This window comes from Plectropomus leopardus, chromosome 14, assembly GCF_008729295.1.
Source record: "Plectropomus leopardus isolate mb chromosome 14, YSFRI_Pleo_2.0, whole genome shotgun sequence".
Classification (NCBI taxonomy): domain Eukaryota; kingdom Metazoa; phylum Chordata; class Actinopteri; order Perciformes; family Serranidae; genus Plectropomus; species Plectropomus leopardus.
In genome coordinates, this window is record NC_056476.1 from 11,545,956 (window position 1) to 11,571,599 (window position 25,644).

A 25,644-nucleotide genomic window follows, 5' to 3' on the forward strand; every position below is an offset into this window, starting at 1 on the left:
AATCTGCACTAAAACACAAGCCTGTCCTTTTTTTCATAATTACATACTGTACTACTTAAAATCATTTTTAAAATTTATTTTATTATGTTTTACCAAGCCAAAAGTGAAAATGACATTAAAACTCAAACAAATACCTGATTTTGGCTGATTGTTCTTAAAAGTAAGTCAGTGTTATACGTCAAGAGGTAAATATTATAGTTTGTATTACTTTTCTGCACCTGTAATCACTATTTAAGCCCCATAATAAGATTCAATATTCAATCAAATGATGAAATATTATGAATTTCTGTATTTAACTTTCTCCAACAGTATGTGATTTAGGGGAGTTTGGGGTTGGTTGGAACGCTTTTCACCTTCTCCCGTATTTCCCGCATAGAAATGTTATGAAAATTTGAACCAGGAGCAAATAAAAGCTTAAGGCCTCTGTTATTAATAAAAATGTTTTGATGTACACAAATGTTTCATTAAATACATGTTGTGTATTTGTACCCCATCAGGGGACAGCTGGACATTTAACTCAATGCCGATTTTGAAAATAAACAACATTTTAAGCATTTTATAAGTAGGACGGTATAGTTACCTTTTCCACTGAACATTGAAAATAATCTTTTAAAAAATCATTAAAAAAAAAGTATTTTAAATCTTTTGAAATAGTTGTAATTGCTCAAAATACATTTATAGTTACAACTGTTCATTTTGCAACCCCCAAAATCAGTGTGCCATCAGCCGTGCTCACATTTGACTCAAAATTGTGATGAAATTAGCCTAACACTACTCATCGCAGACTTAATAAATCAGAGTTTACACTTTTCTAATATCTCTGTCTAACTCAGTTTTTTGAAAAAAGAAAAAATTAGTCTGTAGACCATTTTTTAAATAACTGAAATGTCACCCTCACCCTTATAAAAGTCAGCAAATTACAGATATTTTAACATTAAAAATAACTTCAGGTGATGAAAGCAACATTTTTTTTTTTTTTTTTTACTTTGACCAGAAAACACCTGTGTGCCAAACAAAAGCTAAAAACAAAAGTCAGATAGTTTTTGACAGTTTAAAGTGTGTTTAGGCTGACTATCACACCAAATTACATGTCAAATGATGATAAAAACACTATTCTTACAAAGTGGCTTTCTAATGAACAAAGAAACGTCAGAATGGCACAAGTAACCCACAGTCCCCCTCACAGGTCCTGAGAGTGTGTGTGTGAAGTGTGTGAGGTGACAGGGGGGCCAGTAGGCGACCAGAAAAGCTCCCAGTATGAAAGGAAAAGTGGGATTGGAGCAGTGACGTTATCCGCTGCTGGAAAGAGGGAGGGAGAAAGAGGGACGGCTGGACTCCATTAAGCCGAAGCCTGCAGGAAAACTGTTTGGGATACTTCACTTCTTCAGCGAGTTCTTCGGGGATTTCTTTCTGTTTTTATTGTCTAAAAACTCTTCATACATGATTTAAAGCGGGGGGACTTGTTCTGAACCGTGTAGTCGACTGTTTTAGTGCGGTTTTTTTCGTCTTTGTGAAGGTGAGTACACAGATTTAAATGTTCGTCCTCAAAGCTTTGCTAGTTCGCCGCTCAAAAATATGAAAACGTTTTTGTCTGTCGCACCGCTTTTCTTATATTTACCTTCATTTACAACTCTTTTCCTCATTTGAGTGGTTTAAAACACTTTCTCGTGAACTTACCCCCCTTAACGACCGACTGAGTGAGTGTGCATGTAGCCGGGGAGCTCTTGTACGGACTCTGCTTACATAATTAACCCCTCCGCCTATTTGTAAGAGAGCCTTTACCGTTATTTTTAACAGGTGAACCGGCACTTTTGCGGTAGGAATAGCTGCCAAAGGTGCTTATTGAAGTTGTAGCCGCGGGCCTGTAGCCTTTGTTCGGCCTTGTGTATCGATCAGACGGCTGTTTTGATCGCCAGGCCACTTTGTACTGGACAGCCCCACAGATCACAGGATGACAGATCGGCTATAATGTAACTTTTTGGCAGCGACTTCACACAACAGGGCGCGTCTTGTTCCCAGCAAAGAGCATGAGGAGAGCCACAGTGATGGTTGTGTTAACCCTTATTTTTCTTAGTCATCATTAAGGGTCAAATGTTCATTAGTGAGCTGAAATAGTAGTAGCCTATTTCTATAACGGTGTGCTATTGTTGGAAGAAGTACATCTTACTTTTCAAGAGTTAAAGTAGCAGTACAAGTTCTGCCTTCCAGTATTGTGCCAAATCAGCAGATACATTTATTTGCAATACCATATATTTAAGAAGTTGTAAGTACTCATCGTTAAGGGTAAACCTCCTTAGCAGGGTGTCTACAGGTTAAAAAGATTTCAAATGTCTTAAATTTTGTTGATATTACGCTTAAAAAGTCATTAAATAGTCTTAAATTTGTCAGGTGTTAATTGCAACATTTTATCTAATTCATTCATCCATCTTTACATTTTTTCTGTCAGACTTAGTCATGCAAATGTCCACATTTCTGATGTTACAAATCTTTAAACCTACCATTGATGCTACTGCTGGCGCTTTTAACTGGAGATAAGCCAGTACACCATCATCTGTATTGACATCTGTATATGTTCAACTAGCTTAATTATCTGTACCTGTACTCCTTATGTTCGGGACCTTAACTAAAGTTGTTATTTTGAGCCTGAAATTAATCTAGGTTGATCTGAAATTGCTATGTTTTTATTTTTCAGGAAACAAAATGAGAAAAAGAAATGAGCTTTATATCTTTCTTTTACTATCACAAAAGTAGGAGATTTAACACAGGTTTAAGGTTTTCCCTTCATTAGGAGTACAGGTTTTTTATACTTTGATACTCGAAAAAGTGGGCTACATTATCTGTACCAGGTACTTGTTTCACAGGAGTATCTGGCTTTATCCTACTTTTACTTTACTCTTGCATTTATTTACCATGGCAAAATGTAGATTAGCCTAATTCACTCTTAACCATATTTCTGCATAAAAGCTACATTTGCATGGGACCACATGTCCTTACCTTTACACTTAACTGCAATGCCTGGATAAGAGGAAGAGGATCTGTCCAAAAGTCAGTCTAATATTTGTTAAAAATGATCTTAAGAACGTCTTAAAAAGCATAAAAAGCATTAAAAAAATCAGTGTAAATGTCTGACACTGACACCCTGTGTAAGGAGTGGACAATATAACATGACATAGCTATATATATGAAAATATCAATGGGAAATCTGTTTATGGATAAATTAATTAGATGAACATGTCTCTATGTCAAATCCAGTGTACTCTATCCACTAACTAACTATCTAAGTTAAGAAACTTGATTATCTTGATGCAAAATCTTTAAAAAATGTACAATATTGTCGACGTACAGTGCCCAACAAATGCCCACGTACTGTAAACCCCACACCTCCAGTCTGTACCACAGGCTTTCGATGATAAATCTGTAATTTCAGTCCCAAGTTTACTGACCGTAACCCTGATGACATCACTATGACATCATCATGGTTTACAATTACTTTGGAAAAATCCTCCAGACAAGTGTTTCTGCAGGAGCAGCACCATCCATGCTGTGAGCAGTCAGCTGATTTTAATGTGCAGTATGATGTGCACTGCAGTGCCCTTTTTAAAAAGTATACCTAGCATAGCTTAGGCTAATGGTAATGCTAAACCTCTGAGGGAAGACACATTTACTGTTGTCCTGTTGTCCATCCAATGCCTTTATGTATAAGCATTATTTTAGTGGCGTGGCATGTCTAAGTGGTTCCCAGTCCAGCTCCTTTTTATGCCATTGGTTTGGTGTGCATTGCTCTATGACGTAATCAAATATGTTGAATGTAAAATGTTAATCTGCAAAGTAACCAGCAACCACAGCTGCCAGATACTTTAAATGCAATGGACTATAAATGTATAGTTTCCCCCAGGTAGAGGGATATATATGAAAGTACTCAAGTAAAGCACTGTGCTCAAGAACTTGAGTAAATATACAGAGTTAATTTACACCCCTGCTAAGTACACATGCACAGAAATATCAGCTGAGTCTGCTTGATATCTAAAACTTCTTTCCCAAGACCTTGCATGCGTGGGCTTTGCACCGCATATATTCATTCCAGAGGGTCAAAAGGTTTCATTTCACTCCAGTGTGGCAAAAGTTTAGCTGGACCTCTTCCCCTCCTGACTGTGGGTCTGTTTGACAGGATGGCGCTGGACGGGATCCGGATGCCCGATGGCTGTTACGCCGACGGAACGTGGGAACTGAAGATGCATGTCACTGACCTCCACAGGGACGTGTCGCTGAGGGTAACTGGGGAGATCCACATCGGCGGAGTCATGCTGAAACTCGTGGAGAAACTAGGTATGCGTGCATGTTCACTGTGGCTTTTTAAAGCATTAAACAAACTTGATCTTAGTCTCAATTAACTGATTTCTACACATGACAGAAATAACAGCAGTCTACTGTGCAGATTAAAGATGGATTCCATTTGCATTAGAGTGATATTGTTGGCGGTAATTAAAGTCCTTTCCTTTAATCTCTGATCCTGTACCATCTTGCTAAAGCAGGATTTTGTGTGTGTCAGTGGTGACTTTGTATTATCTGTTCATATTTGTGGGGCAATAAATGCCTCTTTTCTCTCTCAAAATAGTTGCCATTCTGAGAAGTGAGATTCCTCTAAGTAAACACCACTCTTTGTGAATGTGCAGACTGTTTTTTAATACTTGCCAAAGTTAATAAGAGCATACATTCTCCAACTCAATGCTGAGAACTTAAAAGTATGCTTTCTGACAGAAACACTAACAGAAAACGTATGAAAGCAGAGGTTGGGAAAAAGCCACATTATTGTCTTTGGAGACAATTTAATGAGTATGGACCTTTGTTGCATGACACCCGCTCAAACTCCTCTTTCAGGCTTGAGGACTTGCCTCTCAGGGGTTAATGTTCCTCTTTGTTACCCAGCAGTGTATATAGGTCAGTAACCCAAGGTATAAAGAAACCATACACAGCTTCCCTCCCCCCTCTGTATCACGCACTGTTCTGCAACTACAGTTACGCACTTGACAAGTTTTGGGTGCAAGTAAGCATAAGAGTCCTCTGTTCCAGCCACTTGAACACTGCCCTGCTTCATGGAGGCTGGAGAAAGTTCAGTGGTGGCGGCAGTGCGATTTGGGAGTGACAGTGCGTTGTGTGTTGATGGCGCTTGAACGCTCAGCATTCCTGCAGCGCTCCCAAGGTTTTATTCCCTGCCCATGGTTCCGTTTTTAGCTCTCTTGTTGGAGTTCCACATAATTGAGGTCTTTGTTCTCTGCGGTCGTCTGTGCTGCAGAGCAGCATCTACACAAGGCGAGTGCAGTGTTGCTGCCGCGTGTGGGACGACGTGAATTTATTGGTCCAACTCCACTCAAGGCTTGGCCTTATCCATTGTTTGACTTGTGTTTGCCCTTCTTGTTAAGGTCTGGCTGAAGGTTATGACCTTTCTTGATGTGACACCTTCTCTGAGGTGTAGTGTGGGGAAAGTCTTTGAGTTATTCGTGTCATAAAAGTTGGATAATTGATTTATAACAATGTTGAAACTTTTCAATAGATTTCTATTGTTGTAGAAATAACATTTGGCCTCACGTGTTTGCTGTTGAATCAGTTGTATCACAGTTATATCAAGTTGACATGTTTTCAACCATCATGCTGTGATGGGAGTTGACTGTTTTTGTTTTCATCATGCCAAGATTTCTTTTTTCCTGTCTTAAGGATGACTTGTCCTTTTTTATCGGCTCAGGATTCCGGTGGTTTGAGATCTTGACATCCGCAGTTGACAATTGTTGTGATTTGTTGACCATAGTTGGTTGTTGTTGCGCCAAAGTAAAATAACAAGATGTGGGTGTGTATGGTTGCTCCACTGTCTTATCAAAATAGTACTGTAACTCCAGCCTTGGTTACTATTCTTAAACATATTTAAAATCTGTCTGCATTATTACCAAATTACCGTCATTATTGCAGAATCAGAACTGGCATTAAAATGCTCTGTGAGTTTTTGAGAGTGTATTTGTGCCTTTTAAAAAAGTTTCACAAAGTGAGTGTGGGGACATTTCATTTGACTGCCATCGTCCTCCTACCCTGAGTCAACAGGTTGCTTTCCACTGTAATCATTAACCCACCGACCACATGGGTTTTCCACATGGCCACACGCTGCAGGAAACTGTACATTATTCATGTGATACACTGTGTTCTGTGTTTGGAACAGGCAAAGTAGATATGCTTATGATAGTCCAGAAAATAAACATTTCTTTAATAAACATTAAGAACAGTTTAGACAAACCTCTTGATGAAAATTTGTCAAAAGAAATAACATATTACAGGTTTTTTTTTGTTTTTTTTTTTAGACCTTCTTACATAAACCAACCCCAACTTACAATTTGATATAATAGGAAACAGTGAAAGTTAATTTGAGTTACTTATTACAATAGTAAGCAAACTGTCACCCGTTAACACTGGCATAATGCAGCCCCAGTGTTTGATTCTAGATAGCATACTGGTGTTGTGGAGGCAAAAGAGATGTGACGTATAACAAATGCATCGGCATCGCTATCTAAACAATAACTCTCTTTTACCATGTCTATTATATGGCGACTGATCTTATCCACTGCTCTGACGGTAAGGAGCTCCCGTGTCTCATTGTTTTTCCAGTTTGCGGACATTTACGGCCATTGTTCTTCATCTTTGATTTAGCCGCTAACTGCTGCTAGCTGCTTTTTAGATCTCCTGCAGTGGGTTGCATGCATTACGCATCGTCAAAACACACGTGTTCTGCAAATGATCCCATCCTGCCGCTCTCCTCTTTATAAAGACACTGTTTCAGGGCTGTTACTACTTGTAGTGGCAGCTCAAAGGTGAGACAACTCTGTCCCCTCATTCCGTTATTGTACCTTTACATAAAGAGCGGCGAGGCGTCAGAACGGTGTGGTATTCCTGTCTTGAGCAGGCAGTTTAAAAGAGGCTATTGTCTCCCCAATTTGTTGACATTTTCAGTCGCTATTCTTCTTTAGCCTCATTCCCACTGCACAAAAAACCCACTAGCACCCGCTAACATCAGGCTCTTTAATGCAATGGGAATGCGTACAATCGGCATTCGCACCCGGGTCAATTGACTCTGCAGTGGACAGGTTTTTATCGTCTCCGGCTCTGATCGGCATTGATGAGAACGCAACACCCGGATGAACGCACGCACGCACACACACACACACACACACACACACACACACACACACACACACAACACACACTACACACACACACACACACACACACACACACACACACATACACACACACCACACACACAACACACACACTACACACACACACACACCACCATCCACACCAGCTGACAGAAAGTCTGACTCCCTCTCCAGCAGTAAATGTGGGCAGTGGGAAAACAGACATTTAACGGGGCTACCTGGTGTTTAAAACCCCGCATGCACCCATTAATTGCAGTGGAAATGAGGTATTTGAGTCAGCTGCTAACTGCTGCTAGCTGCTTTTTAAATCTCCTGGCAGTTGGTCACACACATGCAACATTGTCAAAGCGTCATACCTGTCCTGTCCTGCTTGCTGTCCCTATTACACAGACAATTTGGTGCTGCCGGCTTAAAACTGAGAAAACTCTTTCCTACAGGTTTCCTACAGGGCTACAGGTGACAGTGCTGCACAGTCCTCACCGCACACCTTGGAAGTGTTGTCACATATCCACTTTTATATCTGCTGATTGCTTTGACATGGTGGTTATACATAGATCTGTACACGTGCAAATGCACATGCACATGTACATGCTGCTGTGAGAAGGGACACGTAGATACCACAGACTTTTGGCAGGCAGTGCGTCTGTCTTACATTGAAAGGACATCTTGGTGCAATGACACAACTCTCTCTGTCCTTCCCCCCTCTCTGTCTGTCTCTCGGTCTCTGACACTCCAAATGAAGGACCTCCTGTGATTCAGTACTTGCTTTCTTCAAGACTTACAGCACTTGTTTCTGTTTGCTGTTTTTCGTTGTTGTTTTTTTTAGCTGTAAACATTTGTAACTGTTTTCAGAGGCAGTACGTGTTTGTGCAAGAGTGTCACGTCAGCCGTCTCCTGCACGATAGCCAGTGTTCTCATTAGTAGTATTGTGCGCGTGTTTCCACACGTGAGCAGGGTTGTGTGGGTGTGTCTTGTCCACATGCGTCCTGCATCCATCTTTCAGCTCTTCCTGTGAGCTGCAGGTCTTTCGCCCACATTGCAGGCTCAGATGGCCTTCGATAATAGATTAAATAGACAAATGCCAGGAAGGCACTTAGCTATTGATCACGGGAGCGAACGCTGCTTCCATTTCCTTTGCAGCACTCCAGGAGAGCAGTATTTAAAGCCAGCTGATTCACCACCCCCCTGGTCCCCCACTCCTATAATCCTTTCAGTCCTCCCTGCTTACCATCACTGCTGCCTTCTCCAACTTTGTTGATGTTTTCCAAAAGTGGTGCCCTCCTCTCTAAAAGCTAATATTGCCATTAAGAAGGGAAAACAAATATTGTACAAACAACATTAGCTGGCGGGACTTTTATTGGATTCAGAGGGATTGTTCCCAAGGTACACTGCTTTTCAGTCTGGTAAAGTGTTGCTTACAGTAAAGGCTTAAGCTATCAATGTTTCACACAAATGCACTGCTACTTTGCACATGCTGAAGGTGGAAAGGAGAACTTTTTTAGTGATATTGTAGGACTTTTCCATGCACGTGCTTGGTTTGACTTGGGTCGTACCAGCTCAGCACGACAGGTATTTGCATCTTTGCATGATGGTGCACTCGTGGACCAACGATGTTTTAAAATTTGATCGGGTTTCGTTGAACGTTCAGCATGAACTTGCTGTACGCTGTAAATTCACCACTTCTAAGCAGAAGATCTCTTTTCTCCAAAATATTCCCAGAAGCACAATGCACAGCATGCTGACTAGCAAAAAAAAAGACTGCTCTGTGCAATTTAAGTCAACTTAGGGTGTCTGACTGATGATTTGACTCTCTGGTAAAGCAAACAAACAAACAAAGTATCATGCAAAAAACCCATTTCAGCTTAAAGGTTGCTGATTGCTGCTGGCAGCCTTTGACCGGCACAGGGAATTAAATAATTTTGTCTCAGTCTAGAGCTTGCTAACTATATGTGAAATATAGATCCCTTTTGTTTCTCAGTTTCATTATTTGCTCTGCATTTATTTAAATACCAATGCACATTTTTGATTGCAATGCAATCATGTCACTGAATGTTGAGGCTGAATAATGGTGACAAAGACAATCTGACGTCATCACAACCTGCTTGGAGGTGGTTGACCTGTCTTGGCACAACTCGGCGCGTTTAAGCTAGTAATGGAAATGCAAAATGACGCAGCACAGTTTGACTTTTGTGGAAATGGAAAATCCTAATGTTGAACTCAATAACAATGATAGTAATAAGAATTCTTTATTGTCACGTGTACATTGTACAGCGAAATCATGAGCCTGGAGTCAAGGCCTCAGACTGTCAAGCCTGTCAAGCCTTTAGATAAGAATAACACATCTTATCTAATGGTGCAGACCACTGAAAAAGCAAGTTTTGAAATGAGCTGCGTGATTAGCTGGTAAATGTAAATGATTTGTGAGAATGTTACACTCGTACTACTGGAAGCAGCCTGGCCGTGTTGGCTCTGCTTATCCTCACAAAAGACAGCTGAGGGGAGAGGGAGTGGATGGAGAAGAAAATGGGAGGGAAAGAGAGCGATTAGCGGGGGGTGGGCGCTGGGGGGGGTTGCGTGGAGTGAGAAAGGCCCGAGCTTTCTCTCTCCGTCTCTCCCTCCTCGTTGTGACGTTAGCCACGCTGCTAGAATTCCATAAAAGTCTTCGATGAAGCAGGAAATGACTTCCAGGGTTTGGCATGTTGTTCTCTGGTCGCTGCCGTCATTGCTGGATTCTCTGCTGCCTGCTTCACCCCCCCCCCCCCCCCCCCCCCCCCCCCCCCCCCCCATCCTCTCGAAGTGAATGCGGGATGATGCGTTTCCTTCTCACCCGTCCCCTTCCTCTCACCTCCTCTTCATCTAAATGTTTGACATCAGCCACGTATCAAGGCCATATAATCAATACACTGAAGTACACATTGTTCACTTTCTCCCGGTTTCTGAACCAGGTTCATGTCCGCCGACTCTTCGGCGTTCCATAAATAGAACTTGAGCAAACTAATTGGTCTAGTGTGACTCTGATAGTTCGTGCGGTTGTTTCCAGTGTGGGGCCTGCAGTTTTTGGCTGCCGCACCACCAGCCAGCCGCAGAGAACTTTCCCTGCATGTCAGAGAAAATGTGTGTTTTGTATTTGCGATGACCTACATATTCACTTCGCAAAGTGAATTGGCGAATCATCCCGCATTCACTTCAGTTTCGTTAGAGCAAATCATTTCGGAAATGTGAGTGCAAGTAACCATAACATTCATTTTTTTTATCCCTTTATTCAGAGGCATTTCTAACAAAAAAGCAAACACCACTTAAAGTTCTAGTGTTCAGTTAGTATTGATTTAGAGCGACTTTTGCTTGAGCAGCTTTTGCTTTCAAGATGCTTAATTTGTCGGCTATCTGAGTTCTGTGTCCTTTTTGCGATGCCAAAATGCTGTCTGCTGCAGGTTATGGTAACCAGAGGGAGATGGCTTGGGTTCGACAATGGAGTGCATGTTTCATTAGGAAACAGACGCGATTTAACACAGGATGCTGAACTTCCTCTGGGCTTTTTTTATGCGCCCTCTCCCTCGTGCCTTCCTTGCATTCCCGCCTTCCTGCCCTCTCGGTGTTTATGGGAATTTCTGAAGGATATGATTCTGTTTTAGGGGAGAGATGGGTCCTCAGTCCCTGCAGAGAGGAAGATGAAGAGCTTAGATACTGTAGTCGTATCTGTCCTGAGAGCTGTGAACATCTCTTGACATTTAATATCACACACCAGGGCAGTGGGAGATTTCTTTGATTGACGGCTATAACCACTTTCCCTCTCCTCGTGTCAGCTTGCCACAGTTGAGATATATCACCATGTGTAATGAGACGTATTGATTGCGACTGTGGAGCCATCCTAAATGTCTGGCATTACGAAGTGAGAAACGGCCTGGCAGCCTGTGTGATCATCCAACTCTCTAATCTCTCTGACAGGAAGTAGTTAGCCTAAGTAGCGGTCCTGCCCAGGCCAGAGCTTTCCTGTTTCACTAGCAAGATGCTACAGTGATTGTGCTGCTGTTCTTGCACATGTGCTCACACACCCTCGGCCTGTATATTTACATAAATACTTATTGTTCCCCATATATAGAGATTTAATTTTAGTAACTTGCACAAACTACAAGGTTTTTGAACTATGTTTATTATTTCTAGACCTGTCACGATAATAACTTATCGCCTTATCATACGATATATGGACATAACCTTAATCATTTTGCTGACCTATATATTGTCTGTTTGCATGTAAGTTTGATGACATAAGAAAGTCACCAACATTTAGGCAACACGATGGCAGAATAAACAGCAGGGTTTTCCCGATTATTAAAAGACTTGGCACAGCTATTCTTCTTTTTTCTCTCCACCCTTACCTACTTGTGCGAGTTTGAAGAAAGATAAAAGACTTGCAGCCAACAGGTAGCCTGCAGCTGCACATTTGGAGTGGAAGATGCACAGTCCTGATAATCATTAGCTTGCCAACCCCTGAAACAAACCAAAAAATCTGTAGTTTGTAGTTTTACCATCCAACAACTTAATTGCCCACTCTGTAAATCCACCTGTAAAACCCGGCTGTCTATCCACAGCAGCACACCGTATTTTCTGTAGCTGACGACATCATTTCATATGCATCTCTGTGTGACAGTGTTTTGTTTAGGATCACGTACCTTTCCTCATTTTCTCCGCACAGTCCATCTCTTCCTTCATGTTTGCCAGCTAGCTGAAATTAGGTGTGAATAGTTTGACATGTGTAAAAGAAAATCACCTGGCAAGTTTGACAAGAAACATTTTTTTTAATTATGAGTCCTTGAGAAGTCATTCAAAGTTGTAAAATTTTGTCCATGAAAATGTAAGGGAACCCTGGGAAGTACTTACAATGATCTCAGAATGACTAATATAGTTAATCACATTTATTTCTGAGGCTACAAAAGCAGTTTGTCTTCACAAGCGTAAGTATTTCTTCTTGTCAATATTCTGCTTGGCAGTGCAGACAGTGGAGAGAGTTAAGTTAGTTAGAATTTCACTTGAGCTATCATATCTGTTTTAGTAGTTTGATAACGAATTTAAAGAGACGATGAAAAGAAAATAAACCAGCTGTGATGGTAAATCTGTACTGTCCTGCTGAGTTAATATCTTACACATTATGTTTGGAAAAGTTTCCGTTAAGACTAAAATAAACTTTGACAGCTGTTTGTTTTGATGCAGTTCCTTCAGTAAGAGTCATACGAGAACTGTATCAGCTGCAAATGCTTCATTGTCACTTGATGAATTATTCGAAAGAAGACATCTAGGAATTTAGCAATTTTTTTTGCAAATTTATGTTTAAAAAGCATGGGATGGCATCTTAAAAATGCAGTGAAACAAACATTCATGGCTCCTCTGGGAATCTGATGCCTGTTGCTTTTTGTCCCTCTCACCTTCCTGTAGTGGCAGGCAGCACATTGGAAGGAAATGTTAGAGCAGCACATTGTTGTTGTAACACCACACACCTGTGTGTCACTGGTGTAAACTGATATGGAGTTTTTGTCTGTGCTCTCGGACCTCATTTCATTCATTTGAACGTGTCCCCGCCTCACAGTCTGTCTCGGCGCTCTCCCTTTTACATGCAAAGGAGGAAGAGGGGTGTTTGTTTTCATAACCGCGGGATGAGGCTTTTTTAAGGCAGTTTTGACAGAGCATAAATTGTTTAAATGATTTCATTACAGCTCCGTCACACTTGAAGTTTATGCATGATTTAAAAGCCAGCTCATTTAAGTTGACACTGTTTTACTTCCATTTCATTTTCTCATTTGCTTGAAAAGTGTCTCAAAATGGTAAAAATAATCATTATCACAAAACGTAAATGAATACTGATTTTGTTTGACCAACATGTAAAAAAACGTACAAAGCAGAAAACTTGAACAATTAAATCTGTAACTGTAAAGATTTTTGTATTCGCACCTGCATTATTGTCAGATTAGTCTGTTCATTCATTAATTAACAAATCAGCCAATTGTTTTGTGCTGTTGCAAATTGTCCAATAATTGAACTTAGCGACCTCAAGTATAATTTTACTTTGGCTGATCTCCTCTGGGTTTCTGGAGTAATTCATCCAGAAGCTGGGGAGCGACTGCTTCCTGTTCAACTCACAGAGGCATCAGTGGGCCGGCTTATCACAGTCCTGAGGGGACGTCTGGCAGGCAGGATGCATACATGGATAGAAGGACAGATGAATATTGCCTATCTGCTCCATTGATCTCAGTCTCAGAGTTTCTTTGTAATGTCATTACTCCACCGGGCCCCTGAACACTTAATTGCATAAAGCTGTGTCAGGGCGGAGGGGGAGTACCTCCACTGTTTTGCTGTGTTTGTATTATGACACAAATGGATACAAACTATCTGTCTCTAAGGAGGTTTCCTCTAATAGCCCTCCTGGCCTCTCCTAATGCATCAAAGCCAGCACTGTTGCACTCTTTTCTTACCCCAACAGGCTGCATGCTGCTAGATTTCCTGATTTCAGACTCTCTTACTGTGTTGTACAGGATAAAGGGGCTCTTTCTGCCTTTACCACTTCACCTGTAGAGCTCAGGTCTACGGGTTAATCTGTTCCACCAAAGCTGCCAGGTGAAGACCTTAACTGTGAGCCTGAGTGTTACAAGTGTGTGTGACAGGGCTAAGGGATGTGAACATTAGTTGGTTAACTGCTGAGAATATTTTTGACTGTTTACACATGACGGCTCATAGGTTAACTCTGCTACTATTCAGTTTACTGTGTGTGCACCAGCCAGGGCCGATGGGCGCGAGCTACCTGCGAGTTACCGCTAGTAACACCATCCCTATGCAAAAGCCTCAATCCGAGCTGGTCAGTTTGATGAATGACAGGGCCAGCTGCTGCAGAAGCAAACTTTTTTACTTTTACTGCACCTAGTGATCCACTGCTTAGTGCTCTGAGAGTGGAACAGTCAGTAATCAGACGGTATATTCCAATTGTGCTCCTGATGAATGGTCCAGCTGCAAAAATATAAATTGCCAAAAAGAAATTATGTGTCGGGAAACCCTGCTGTAAACCTTCAGCTATAGATTAGCATGGTTGAATTTGTGTGTGTGTGTGTGTGTGTGTGTGTGTGTGTGTGTGTGTGTTTGTGTGTATTTGTTGTGAAACCGGACAGCATGTTTGCCTTTCAAAATAGAAGTTATCAATAGTTATAAATTTGGACTGGGTGTCTATATAGTGAAGCAGTTGTGGCAGGAAAATACTGTTGAATCAATATCTGCCACAGTGTTCCCCAACTCCTTGTAGGCCAGCCTTGACCTCAAAGGATCTTTGATATGAGCTGTGTATCACTGAGAGAGGGCTCGTCCTCAATCAACATTTTGTTTCTTATTTTTGGAGACTAAAAAGCTCTTATGGCCGCATTAAGCGTCCTTTTGTCTAGCTGCTTTGTCAGGTAAAGTTTGACAGCTTGAAAGGGTTCAGGCGTGTTTGTGCATATTTAATGCCTGTGATAAATGGCGTGTTTGATTGACTGTTGGCAGGAAGCTGAGCTATAAGTGACTGAAATAAGCTCAGCTAACCTCGCTCAACTCAGGTTGTCAATGAAAAGCACTTGAGATTTAATGGTATTGGTTAGAGGAAACCTGAAGGACACAGCTGGAATAGCTCAAAATATTAGTCAATGATTTCACCTTTTATGGACGTCAGAGTCAGGAAAAATGATTTGTTACACACTCTTGGTGGTGTACCAGATTAAACAGATGCATTCTGGGTGTAGTTTATCAGTTGATCGTTCGTCTTGAGTTGAGAAACAAGTTTGTCTCCTCTCTCGCTGCCACTTCTGTCTGAAGGACTGTATAGTGATAATCTTCTACTGTGATCCCATGTGACTCTATCTCATGTCTGCCATACAGATATTGTCATCACCTGTCGCTATCAAACTTGTTTTACACATGTTGGTATCTGATGTTGATACTATCTACCACGACTGCACATGCAAGTGAGTGCCTAAAGGTCATTTACAGTAGATCTAATTTAAGGACAGTGCAGAACAGTTGCTTCCTGTATCTTTGCTTGTCAATACCGACCTTCACCCTGCCTCAGACGCAGAATATATTTAGAAAGGGAAACGCTTTCATGTTGTAGAGGGAGGATAAGCTGCATGTGTGTGACAGAGAGAGAGAATAAGACTGACAAACCTGCAGCTCTGTAGCTTTGTTGTGTATGAAAACAAGTTTTCGCCTCGCACCACTGCCCCCGTGGCGTCAGCCAGGAGTCACCAAGGAAACGGCATGACCAGCCTCACCCTGCTGTAATGTTTTTATCAGCCATTGGCTGAAAATGACAAAGCCTCGCACAGCGTGGCCATGGTTATCACTGATGGATAACAGCATGGCACTGACAGCTTATGAAAAACATTTTCAGACTTACTGTGCAAACACAGAGAGAACGTCCTGACCTGTAAGCGTGTCCGCTCTTGAATCACCTCCACCAATGATGCTAGAGATGAGCCTGGATTTTTCCTTTAGGTGTCAGCTGACTGTCACTGCTTTGACGCCAAATAAAGAGTAAATATGAGTCACTGAGTGCACATTTAACAGCAAGGATTTATTACTTTCTAACCCAATGGTTCCCACAGATCCTTAAAAAGGCATTGAATTTATTAATCTGAAAATAAGGCTTTAATTGGTATCAAAACATCTTAAATCAAATCTTTCAAAGGTTCTAAAAGGGCCAAGACATGGGAGGTAAAGAACTAATGAAAATCTCAAAATAATATGTAACATCTGTTCTTTTGATTATTTACCGAAGGCCTCTCACATTAACGTCAGACAGACCAGGACAGTGGAACCAGCTACACTTATGTTTGTTTCTGGCTGGGATTCTCAGAGCAGTCGACCCACTGTCTGCTAGCTAGCTGTCACTGTAACCCGGAGGACATGGAGGAGGATTTCAAATTTAATGAAATTTGGCCATTTACCAAGATTTCAATGCACGGCTGAAACTAGTACAAGAGCCTAAAATATCCAGTGTCAAATCTCAACAATGATTAATTGTTTTTTCCTCATTCAGCATTTATTATTGGCATTTCAGTTCAGGCAGCACAATTAATAGAAATGTCTTTGTGGCTAAGTGCAATACTCAAATAGCACGAGCTGCAATTTTTTCTATAAAGTTAAAATACCATTAATAAATGAAGAGTTGCGGTGCCACAGAGAAGCCCTGGGCCACAGATCACATTCCAAACATAAGGGAACATGCTTGTTTGGTACAGACCCCAGCAGAAATCACATCATCATCCAAAAAAAACATATTTATATGTGGATTTTATTGAAATGTCTTATACAGACAGCCATAAATCAAGTATAATGTTTTTCAGCAACAGATGGAAACATGTCAGCTGGCAAACAGTAATTTAGAGAAAGCTTTTTGTTGGAAAAATAATCAAGTGCTGTTTACAGGACAGTAAGCCTATAATGCAGACAGCTGAGGGTGTCATCAGTTACCAAATCTGTGCTTGCACAAGTGTTTAAGCAACAAGTAGATGCATGCTGTCTGTCTGTCCTGAGCATAAAGGCTAGGTTTTCAATTTTATGCGTTAAAATCAGCGATGCTCTTTACATGTTAAATATTATGGCATGTAAACTCTAAGTCTGACTTTCCTCTTCCTCACACTTGCTTGCTCTGTCTCAGATTATTGTCCTCACTTAAATCTGCTCCCCTGCCCTGTGCTCATCCTCCTCATGTCTCCTCTTTATGCCCTTTCCCGTCTTCCTTCTGTCTCATCCTCTCCTCTGTCGTCCCCTCCCCCTCACAGACAGACCTCCATAAACATAGCTGCCTCCTAATGTAAACACAGCAGATACTCTGAGTAGGAGGGGAGGGATGGAGAAAGCAAAGAGGAGTGATGGGAAGAAGGGACAATTAAGCGTCCTGTATTTTAAATAATGTGAACAGGGTATTTTTGTGCCTGCTATGCAACATTTAAAATACAATTTCACTGCATGCTATTTGCCTTTTTGCTTAATCGTTTTGCAGACTGTTCTGCATGAATCCAAAGCAGTATTTCTCGCTGTGGTATCTGGTGCTCAAAGCAGAGGAAGTGGTCTTGATCGAGACCTGTGGTGGTGGTGATGGTGGTGAATGAAAAGAACCCAGTTTGACAGAATTTATGGATTAATTTATCTTGTTAAAGGACACACACAAAAACACACACAGCTAATGTAGTTAATGGATGGATAAGAACACCCTCCCCTCCACAAATCCCCAAACGAGCACACAAACAATCTCTGTATCATCTTTCACATCCTGCAGAGGTCATAAAACATGGTTTTCCCATTCTGTTTCCCCTCCCCTTGTCTTTCAAGCTCGCTTTGTGTGCACACGCACACATACATGCACACATATCACTCTACTGAGAGGCTGTGGGTCCACATTTAATGCACCCAATTACTTAGGCCCCCGCTTCTCTTGCTGCTGCATTACGTCAGGCTTTGGCAGGCTGTATTTTTAGCTTGGAGATGCCATTGGCCCTCTCTCCCTCCCTCTGTGTGGATTGAGTTACCACCTTGTTGCTGAAAGGGCCCAATGGACGCCTACGCGAGCTGCCTCCGTCCAATCACAACACATCGAACCACTGCGTAATGACACAAGCGAGCAGAAGGAAAGGCTATGTCCATTAAGGTTTTGGCAGTGGGCGGTGACGAGGAAACGGCGGAGCAGGGGCCATTGAGAGCGTGTTGAGGGTAACTGGACCAGCAGAGACGTGCATTCATGCTTTGCCACAGACTGTATGGTGGTCATGCATGCTGAGCATATAGGACGTGGTCTGTGGCGAAGACGTGAGTGCCAAACGTTAATGCTAGCTGTTCTGCGTCGCTCCCAGACACCAGAAATTACAAGGTTGTAAGAGGAAAAACTGCGAGCAGAGTTATGAAAATACATTCAGGTCTATTTTCAATTTTCCTCTCCTTTACTCCCTCTCATTATATCAGCCTTTAATAGCTGCAGTGCACTTAAGGGAGCCGTTTCTCTGATGGTTGCAATGAAGTTGTGTCGTGCACAGCTGAGGCGTCAGAATGGGGCGATGACAGCTAGACCCCCGCGCTGCCAGAGTAACTCACACAGGGTCTCAGGAAGAAAGCTTGGAATGTTTTCTCTGAAGTGTTTATCCCCGCTGTAAACAGCACAAAACCCAACAGCTTGACAAACAACTCCTCCCAGTCTCCACAATGACAAATGCATTGAGATGCTGGTGGCCACTCTTCCTTCAAAACGTCCCTTCCCATCTTAATCACCAGTGTAATCTCTTCCTCATCCCAGTTTGCTTTACTCACATCACAGCAGTCTTGTTTCCTGGTTCTGAGCAGCCGATTTCACCCGCTAATCCCATTCATTCAGCTTTTAGACGGGATCAGCGGGAGAGTGTCAACAATGCATATGGAAGCCCCTATGTAAAGTTAAGGTCAGGGAAAACAATAGCAGCACATGGAAACAGAGGGCCACTCAAGGTTTAGGTTACCATGACACCAAGATGTTTGACAGATGGAGGAGGCCAACGTAGGGCAACTTTTAAGATCGTTCCCTCCATCTTTAAACATTGTTATTTTCCTTTCAGAATGAACAAAAGCAATGTGCAGCACTCAGTGTTGGGTTATGATGTTAAAAAGTCTGAGGTGTGTCCTCTTAACTGCTGTTTGCTCACCATGTTTCCTAAAGTAACAGTAGTCTATTATGGCTCCAGTTTGTCCATTAGTTGCTGTGTCCTTCCTCGTGTAATGAGTAGACTTAATGTGTATATGCCACGTTTATATAATGTGCCACCAGCCTTGAATACAAAGTAGAGTGGTGTTTCTTTTTGAAGGTCTAAGTGCAGCTTTTGCCTGATTTTAACCACAGCGAGGTTCAGCGTGTTTTTGCACTAAATGCAGTGATTTCTGGACCTAAAGTGTGGATATTTGGGTTATTTCTTTTAAACTTATCCGTAAGATACTGCTCAAGGAATTAATCAATTAATCTGTTAGTTGACTGAAATAATATTACTTATAATTTATCAAGGGAAAATGCCCCAAATTTACTGGTTTAAGAATTTCATTGAGAGATATAGCTGTGAAGTACGTTTTTTTTTAAAGCGTTTTTGGTATTTCTATTGTCTGGCCATGATGCTGCGATATGATAACCTCTTAATCTTAATCAGGGTACATGCTTTTAAACACTCCTGCTGACACAGCAGTGTACGAGCTAAAACAGCTCAGATCGGCTGCTTTGATTAAAGGATGACTGAGCAAACTGATGTCTGTGCTTGGATGCAGAGGAGAGAGAGAGAGAGACGCAGAGTGAGACAGAGGACAGGCTGGAGAAGCGATGAAGGGGTATGTGGGTGGAGGAAATGAGACACCGCTTTGGGAAGTGCCTTCCTGGAGTAATGCCGGAGTAATGACATCACTGCTCAGGGGGGACATCTGAAAGTATAATAGGCTACAGCGGACTATGGGCCTATTCTCTCCTTCTCAGCTATCACAGACTGCTAAGGCCATTACACAAAGTAACATTATGTACAGCATTTGGTACAGCAGATGGATATTTTTAACTCTCCTGAAGTGAACTGAGTGAAGAAAAGCAAGTCCATGAGCTAGCTGGTCTGCTGTATGTTATGACTGCATCCCATGAAGTTGAGAAATGGATGCAAAGGAACTCTCACTCTCTCTTTGAGTGTGGAAGATGCTGCCTTTTTTTTTTTTACTTTTACCTTTTTGCCTTGATTTGCAACGTAACACTTCAAAACTTCAGCCCAGACGGGGTCGGTGCTGCTGATACAGAAACCAGAGTAAGGTGATCTGCAGAAACAGCTGCTTTGAGTTCCCTTAAATCCTCACAGTTTTCACCTTCCCCTTGAAGTGAGGCACACACCGTGAGGCCGCAGGTCCGTCCTCATTGTTTCTGAGCCCCTGCGGAGTGAAAACCTGGGAGCTATGCGGGGTTTTGGGTGGCTTGTGTCTGTTTTAGAGGGATCACAGTATGACTTTTGAACAAAGAGGGAGGTATGAACCTGATATCCCCACAGTGTCTCACACACACACACACAGCCACGTCTTTCACACACTCAGCCGTCTCCTCCCTCTCACTTTGACTTCACCCCCCCGTGCAAACCTTTCCTGTGCCCATCCACAAACCCTTCACCCTAAATGTGACCCTGTGCCCTGGAGGGACTTATTTGGTGAGGTGAGGTCAGTACAGTGTGGTGGATACAGACTGGGTGCTCTAGTTACACTTTCCTTTAGCCAATAATATCTTCACCCCAAAAGATTTTAGTAAAAAGCTAGGGGTGAGACAAAATATTGATACTGTGATGTATCACAAGACTTTTTTTGGAGACGTGATCAATACACTGGCACTAAAATTTGTTATTTGTTAAACTGACACCTCAATGCAGGGAATAATTGCTTAATTAATGCTTTTTGTCTTTTGAGGGGTATTTTTTCCTCTTTAGTCGCAGATATTGCGATGTATCGTAGATGAATTGTCTTGCAAATGTCGATTATCGCAGATAATCGGCATCACAGCATCGTTACAGAAATGTTATCCTGGGCCAAGTATGTTGACCGTATCGTATCATGAGTTACCATGGTGTTCCCACCCCTAGTAAAAATACAAGCAGCCAGTCTTTTGCTGTGTTTTCTTTTGCATTTTTGCAGTTTATAAAACTCATCCACTCCACTTTTTCCCTCCTCTCCTTAGATGTGAAGAAGGACTGGTCAGACCACGCTTTGTGGTGGGAGAAGAAGAAGACATGGCTGCTGAAAACCCACTGGACGTTGGACAAGTACGGCATCCAAGCCGACGCCAGGCTGCTCTTCACGCCGCAGCACAAGCTGCTGCGCCTCCAGCTGCCCAACATGAAGCACATGAAGGTCAAGGTCAACTTCTCGGACCGCGTCTTCAAGGCTGTGTCCGACATCTGCAAAACTTTCAGTAAGTGGAACGACTGACTCATTTACAAGACAGCAGGCGAAGCAGCGTCCTTAATTTTAGTCTAGATGTGGAAAATGGTCATAAAGCAAGTGCGCAACGAGGTGTGACTGATTGGCAAAGAGTCACGGCAGTGAGCGTAGAGTAGTGGTCCAGTCTGTGGCCACCGAGCTGAACCAAAAACATCTCCCTGTAAGACTATTTCTGGAACAGTTCTGGAAATGTTCTACATCAGACTTAGCTGATCATGTCCTTCCTCTCACTTTGTTTTTATCCCTGGCAATTTGAGGTGTTTATTAAATACACTGAGCTCTGCATGCTGGACTCACGTCTCTGACTGGTAGTTTTCTGCTCGCTCTGGAGTCGTGTCCTTGGAACCTGGGCTCCATCGGTCTCACAGTAATGTTTAGTAAACAGAGATTATCAATCTGTCCAGGCTTATAATGCAGGCACACACCAAAAAGAACAAATTCATGTCCTGTGAATAACTCTGGACTGGAGGTTGTTAAATATATTTCTGTACTGGTATGGCTGCCCCATGAAAGTTGAAGATTCGAATCAGCAGTTGGTTACCCTTCAGTCAATTCAGATTCCTCAAGGCGAGTAGTAGGTTTTTTTTTGTTGTTGTGAAAGACTCAAATGGCAATTACTTTGCTGTTAGTTGGCCAACTGATATATATAACATAACATCATATTTTATTAACTCTTCTCATGTTTTTAATAAAAAAATCTTAATTTCTAACATAATAAGTAACTTAAGGGGTCAGATAAATGTCATAAAGTTAAAAGTACAAAGTGCCATGAAAAGTAAATACTCAAATAAACTACAAGAATCTTAAATTTGTACATAGATACAGTACTTGAGTAAATACACTCAGTTAAATTCTACCACTGCATAAAAGAATCAGAGTTCAGTACTCAGCCCTGCTAATATCATGTCCCAATTTAACTGTCCCCCATGGTGTAAGCAGTACCCAAGGGTCACACACACACACACACACACACACACACGCACACGCACACTATCGATGTCCATCATCCATGGCACCACTGTGTCCTTTCATAGACGTGTCAGAGGTCACCTCAGTGACCTCTGACCCACTAACGCCCACTTTTCCTTGGCTCAGACCTCACCTCTTGGCCCTGCCTCTGAGTCACTGTCTCCAGTGGGGTTTGCAGGTTTGGAGAACCTCCACCGATAAAAATGCTTCCATCAGACAGGGTCACAGCACACCTGTTGTGTCTTTGTCACTGGACTGTGTTCAGCAGACAGGATCAGAAGCTCCAGTAGCAGCTCTCCTGTTTTTATTGGCTTTTACAGGTAGCACTCGACCTCGTTTTCAGTTTGGTAGGAATGGAGCTTTTTATTTTTTCAGCAGGCTGCGGAGTCATAAGACGCAGTTCTGTGAAATGAAAAGAACAAATAGCACACTTTATTTAATGTAAATATACAAGGGGCTGTTTTTGAGAGCAGAGGCGAGGAGACGGGGGAGAAAGAGTCCTGTAGCCTTTCAGGCCTTGTTAGGAATGTGTCCTCTGCTTCTGTAATAAATCTTATTTCAGCTTTGTAGGAATTCGGACAAACTGCTTTTGGCTGACATGGCGCGTGCCAGGATGTTGCAAGATGTTGTACGGTGGCTGTAAAGGGCCCCTCAGTGTGACAGGCTTCTACTGTTGTCGTATCACTGTGCATTATTGCTTCAGAAAAGCAGAACTTATGCTAATGGGCGTTTGAAAAGTACTTAACTGTAACTGCGGGTATGACAGCTGACTTACAGCTGATCTGGCCTGGAAGCATTTTATTTTTTCTTATCCGGGCAACTTTGAGTTTTACAATTTCCTGTGTATATTTTCTGCTGACTCCCTTTAAGCTGCACAGCACAGAGAATCAGATGGGACAGGAAGAGACGAGGCCTGTCCAACTGGCCTTCGCTCCAGACAGCAGAACGGGAGGGGCAGGGATACTAGAAGATAAAAAAAAAAGTCGATGGAGATTTTTTTTTTTTGTTTTCAGTACTGTGAACTCACCTCTGGCCCAAGTTCTTTTTCCCATACTAATTTATTTCCAGGTTTTTTTTGCTGTGGCGTATCCAGTCAGTTGGTCACACAGAAGCTATTTCCTGTTCCAAGGCAGTTCAGTCCTCCAGTGTAGTATTTGGTTGTTTTTATTCCCCAACTCTCCATAGTTTATTGTTGTTGTTACATTGTACGGTTTAAGAATGTAACTACGCTGTGAAACTATTATTCGGACTGTAACTTTGTAATATCATGATACAGTTTCTCTAGCACAACTCAAAACTCTGGCAGTGAGTGTCCCATACAGTGGGAAAAGCATAGAAAATCAGCATAACACTCCAAGTCAAAAGTATAAAACCAATTATCACCGCTGTTCTCTTCTCCCATGGCAGCTGTGTCCTGACACAGACACAGTCCATCTGGGCTGGATGGGAACCCAGAGGACTCAGCAAAAAGTTCATGCACTGAAATTCACGAAAATCACTCAGTTTCACTCCTGTTTTGACCTCTGATTACATTTGGCAGCTCTCACATCCTGTGCTACACTGCATCAGGGAATTTCCACTTTAAGTTGCGAGATAACATTTTTGAACTCTGTCAACAATTCTGAGAATTTTCCGAACCCAAGTCTGTGCGCTGTTTGAAGTCTTAAGAATCAGAGACATTGCAGTGTAGTGCATTTTGCATTATTTTTATTTGGTTTTTCATTTTTGTTTTAAATTAAGTTTAGTTTCAGTCTGAGGGGTTTCCTCATTTTGGCTTAGTACTTACTTGTTTCAGTTTTATTTTTTTGATTATTCTAATATGAGAGGTATTCGTGAAGGGCAACAGTCAAGAGGTTCAGTTTTTACCATACACACAATACTTTGTGCTGCCTACATGACTCGGGGTCGATTCACAAACTCAATAAACACATGCACCAATTCCTCCTCGTGCTTGTTGGCAAACCTGACCAAATTTGCAAAGACTAATACTAAAGACATTTCCTGTATATTTTTCTTTTATTTAAGTCAGGTTTTTTCCAGTTTAGTTTTAGTAAACTGTAAAAACCTTGTTAATAATGTCTCAGCTATAATGTGTTATAGTGTGGGAATGCTGTAGGGCTGCAACAGATTATTCTTTTGCTTATCAATTAAGCTACTGAGTGTTTTTTTAATATCAGGAAAAAAAAGAAAAATGCCTGTCACAATTTTCTGGAGGTTGGCAGGTTTTTCCCAACAACAGTTAAAAATAGAAAGACATGAAGTTTATAATCAGAAAGAACAGAGAAAAGCAGCAACTCTTAACATTTGAGAAGCTGGAACCAAAGAATATTTGGCCTTTTTATTAGATAAATTATTTGGTGATTGGTAGAATATAAGAAAAAGACTATATTCCGTTAACTAACTGAGTGATTTAATATTTCATTTATTTTATTTATAAAGACAACATACATTAATCAACATTTCTATTAATGCACCTGTGTTAGCATCATCTAATTTTCAACTGTAGTCCTTCGGCAAGATGTTTTAAAACCTATAAGATGGTAGAAATTTCAGCTCTGAAATGCTGCATTAAATGCAAAAAGTCAGGTCTGTAGTAACGAACCAAATGAATGGCTCCTCTGAGTTTTGTAGAGGTTAATTTTCCCCAATGAAGAGTCGCAGTCAGACATGAGCTTGTCCTGTCTAGACAGCCTGGACTCATTTCCAGCACATTAAATACACTCATACACCTCCTCCCTCGACTGTTTTACTCTTCCTGTGAGCCAGCACACAAAATATACTCTCTCCACTACTGACTAACACATGACTGTGGACCTGGGGGCCTGAGGTGGGACAAAAATGAGGCTGCTTCTCTCAGCAAAGCACCTCTTCCGGGTAACAAGAGTCAGGCTGCTCCACTTAAGCGCTGCGGTTTTTAGTAAGCACTTCTTTGCAGCCATGTGTGGGAGAACTGAGACAATACATTAGTATTCTCTGGAATATTCAAGGGTCAGCAGCAGTATTGCAACTTTTGGCTTTTGTCAGCATTGAAACGTTACAGCGAGTCAAATAAATAATTAGAGAAACAGCTGAGCAGGCAGGAAACATCCTGAGAGGATGTTTGTCAATATCGCACAGGAGGAGTTTGAAGGATGGTGTTGACAGTTGAGGGGGTGTATTGCAATGAAGGGTTTGGTCTTTGTCCTCCAGAAAGCTTTTCAGATTTGTGTGGGACTGTTGCTTCATCGTTTCGGTCCGGCAGATTTATGGCACATCAACCTGTGGTCTGCTGAACTGGCCCGAGTGAGCTGGTCAGTGTTGTCACAACACAGCAGGAGTGCGGTTTGGCCTCAGCTCCAACCCCTAAATTAAAGAGCGTTATTATCCTTTTTGAGCTGCCTTTTCGCACCTTTTTAGCTGCCTGTCTTATAGATGAAGAGAATATCTGAGCCTCACTGCTGGAAAGTAGGTCTTTTAAAAGTAACTAGGCTGTCTTTGCAGTAGAAAGACTTAAATACTT

The 25,644-nt window shown here is 41.8% G+C and overlaps 1 protein-coding gene across 4 annotated transcripts in view; it reads left to right on the plus strand.

The window, feature by feature from the left end:
- The first annotated feature begins 1,286 nt into the window (after positions 1 to 1,286).
- Positions 1,287 to 25,644, plus strand: part of fermt2 (FERM domain containing kindlin 2) — a 50,597-nt gene continuing 26,239 nt past the window's right edge. For 2 of the 4 annotated variants that reach the window (XM_042500495.1, XM_042500497.1), the window contains exons 1-3: positions 1,287 to 1,516; positions 4,169 to 4,326; positions 20,914 to 21,147. In XM_042500495.1, coding sequence (XP_042356429.1) covers positions 4,170 to 4,326; positions 20,914 to 21,147 — 391 coding nt within the window. In that variant the 5' untranslated portion in view covers positions 1,287 to 1,516; position 4,169. The remainder of the gene's footprint in view (positions 1,517 to 4,168; positions 4,327 to 20,913; positions 21,148 to 25,644) is intronic. The other 2 variants (XM_042500498.1, XM_042500499.1) reach the window with 1 other exon arrangement.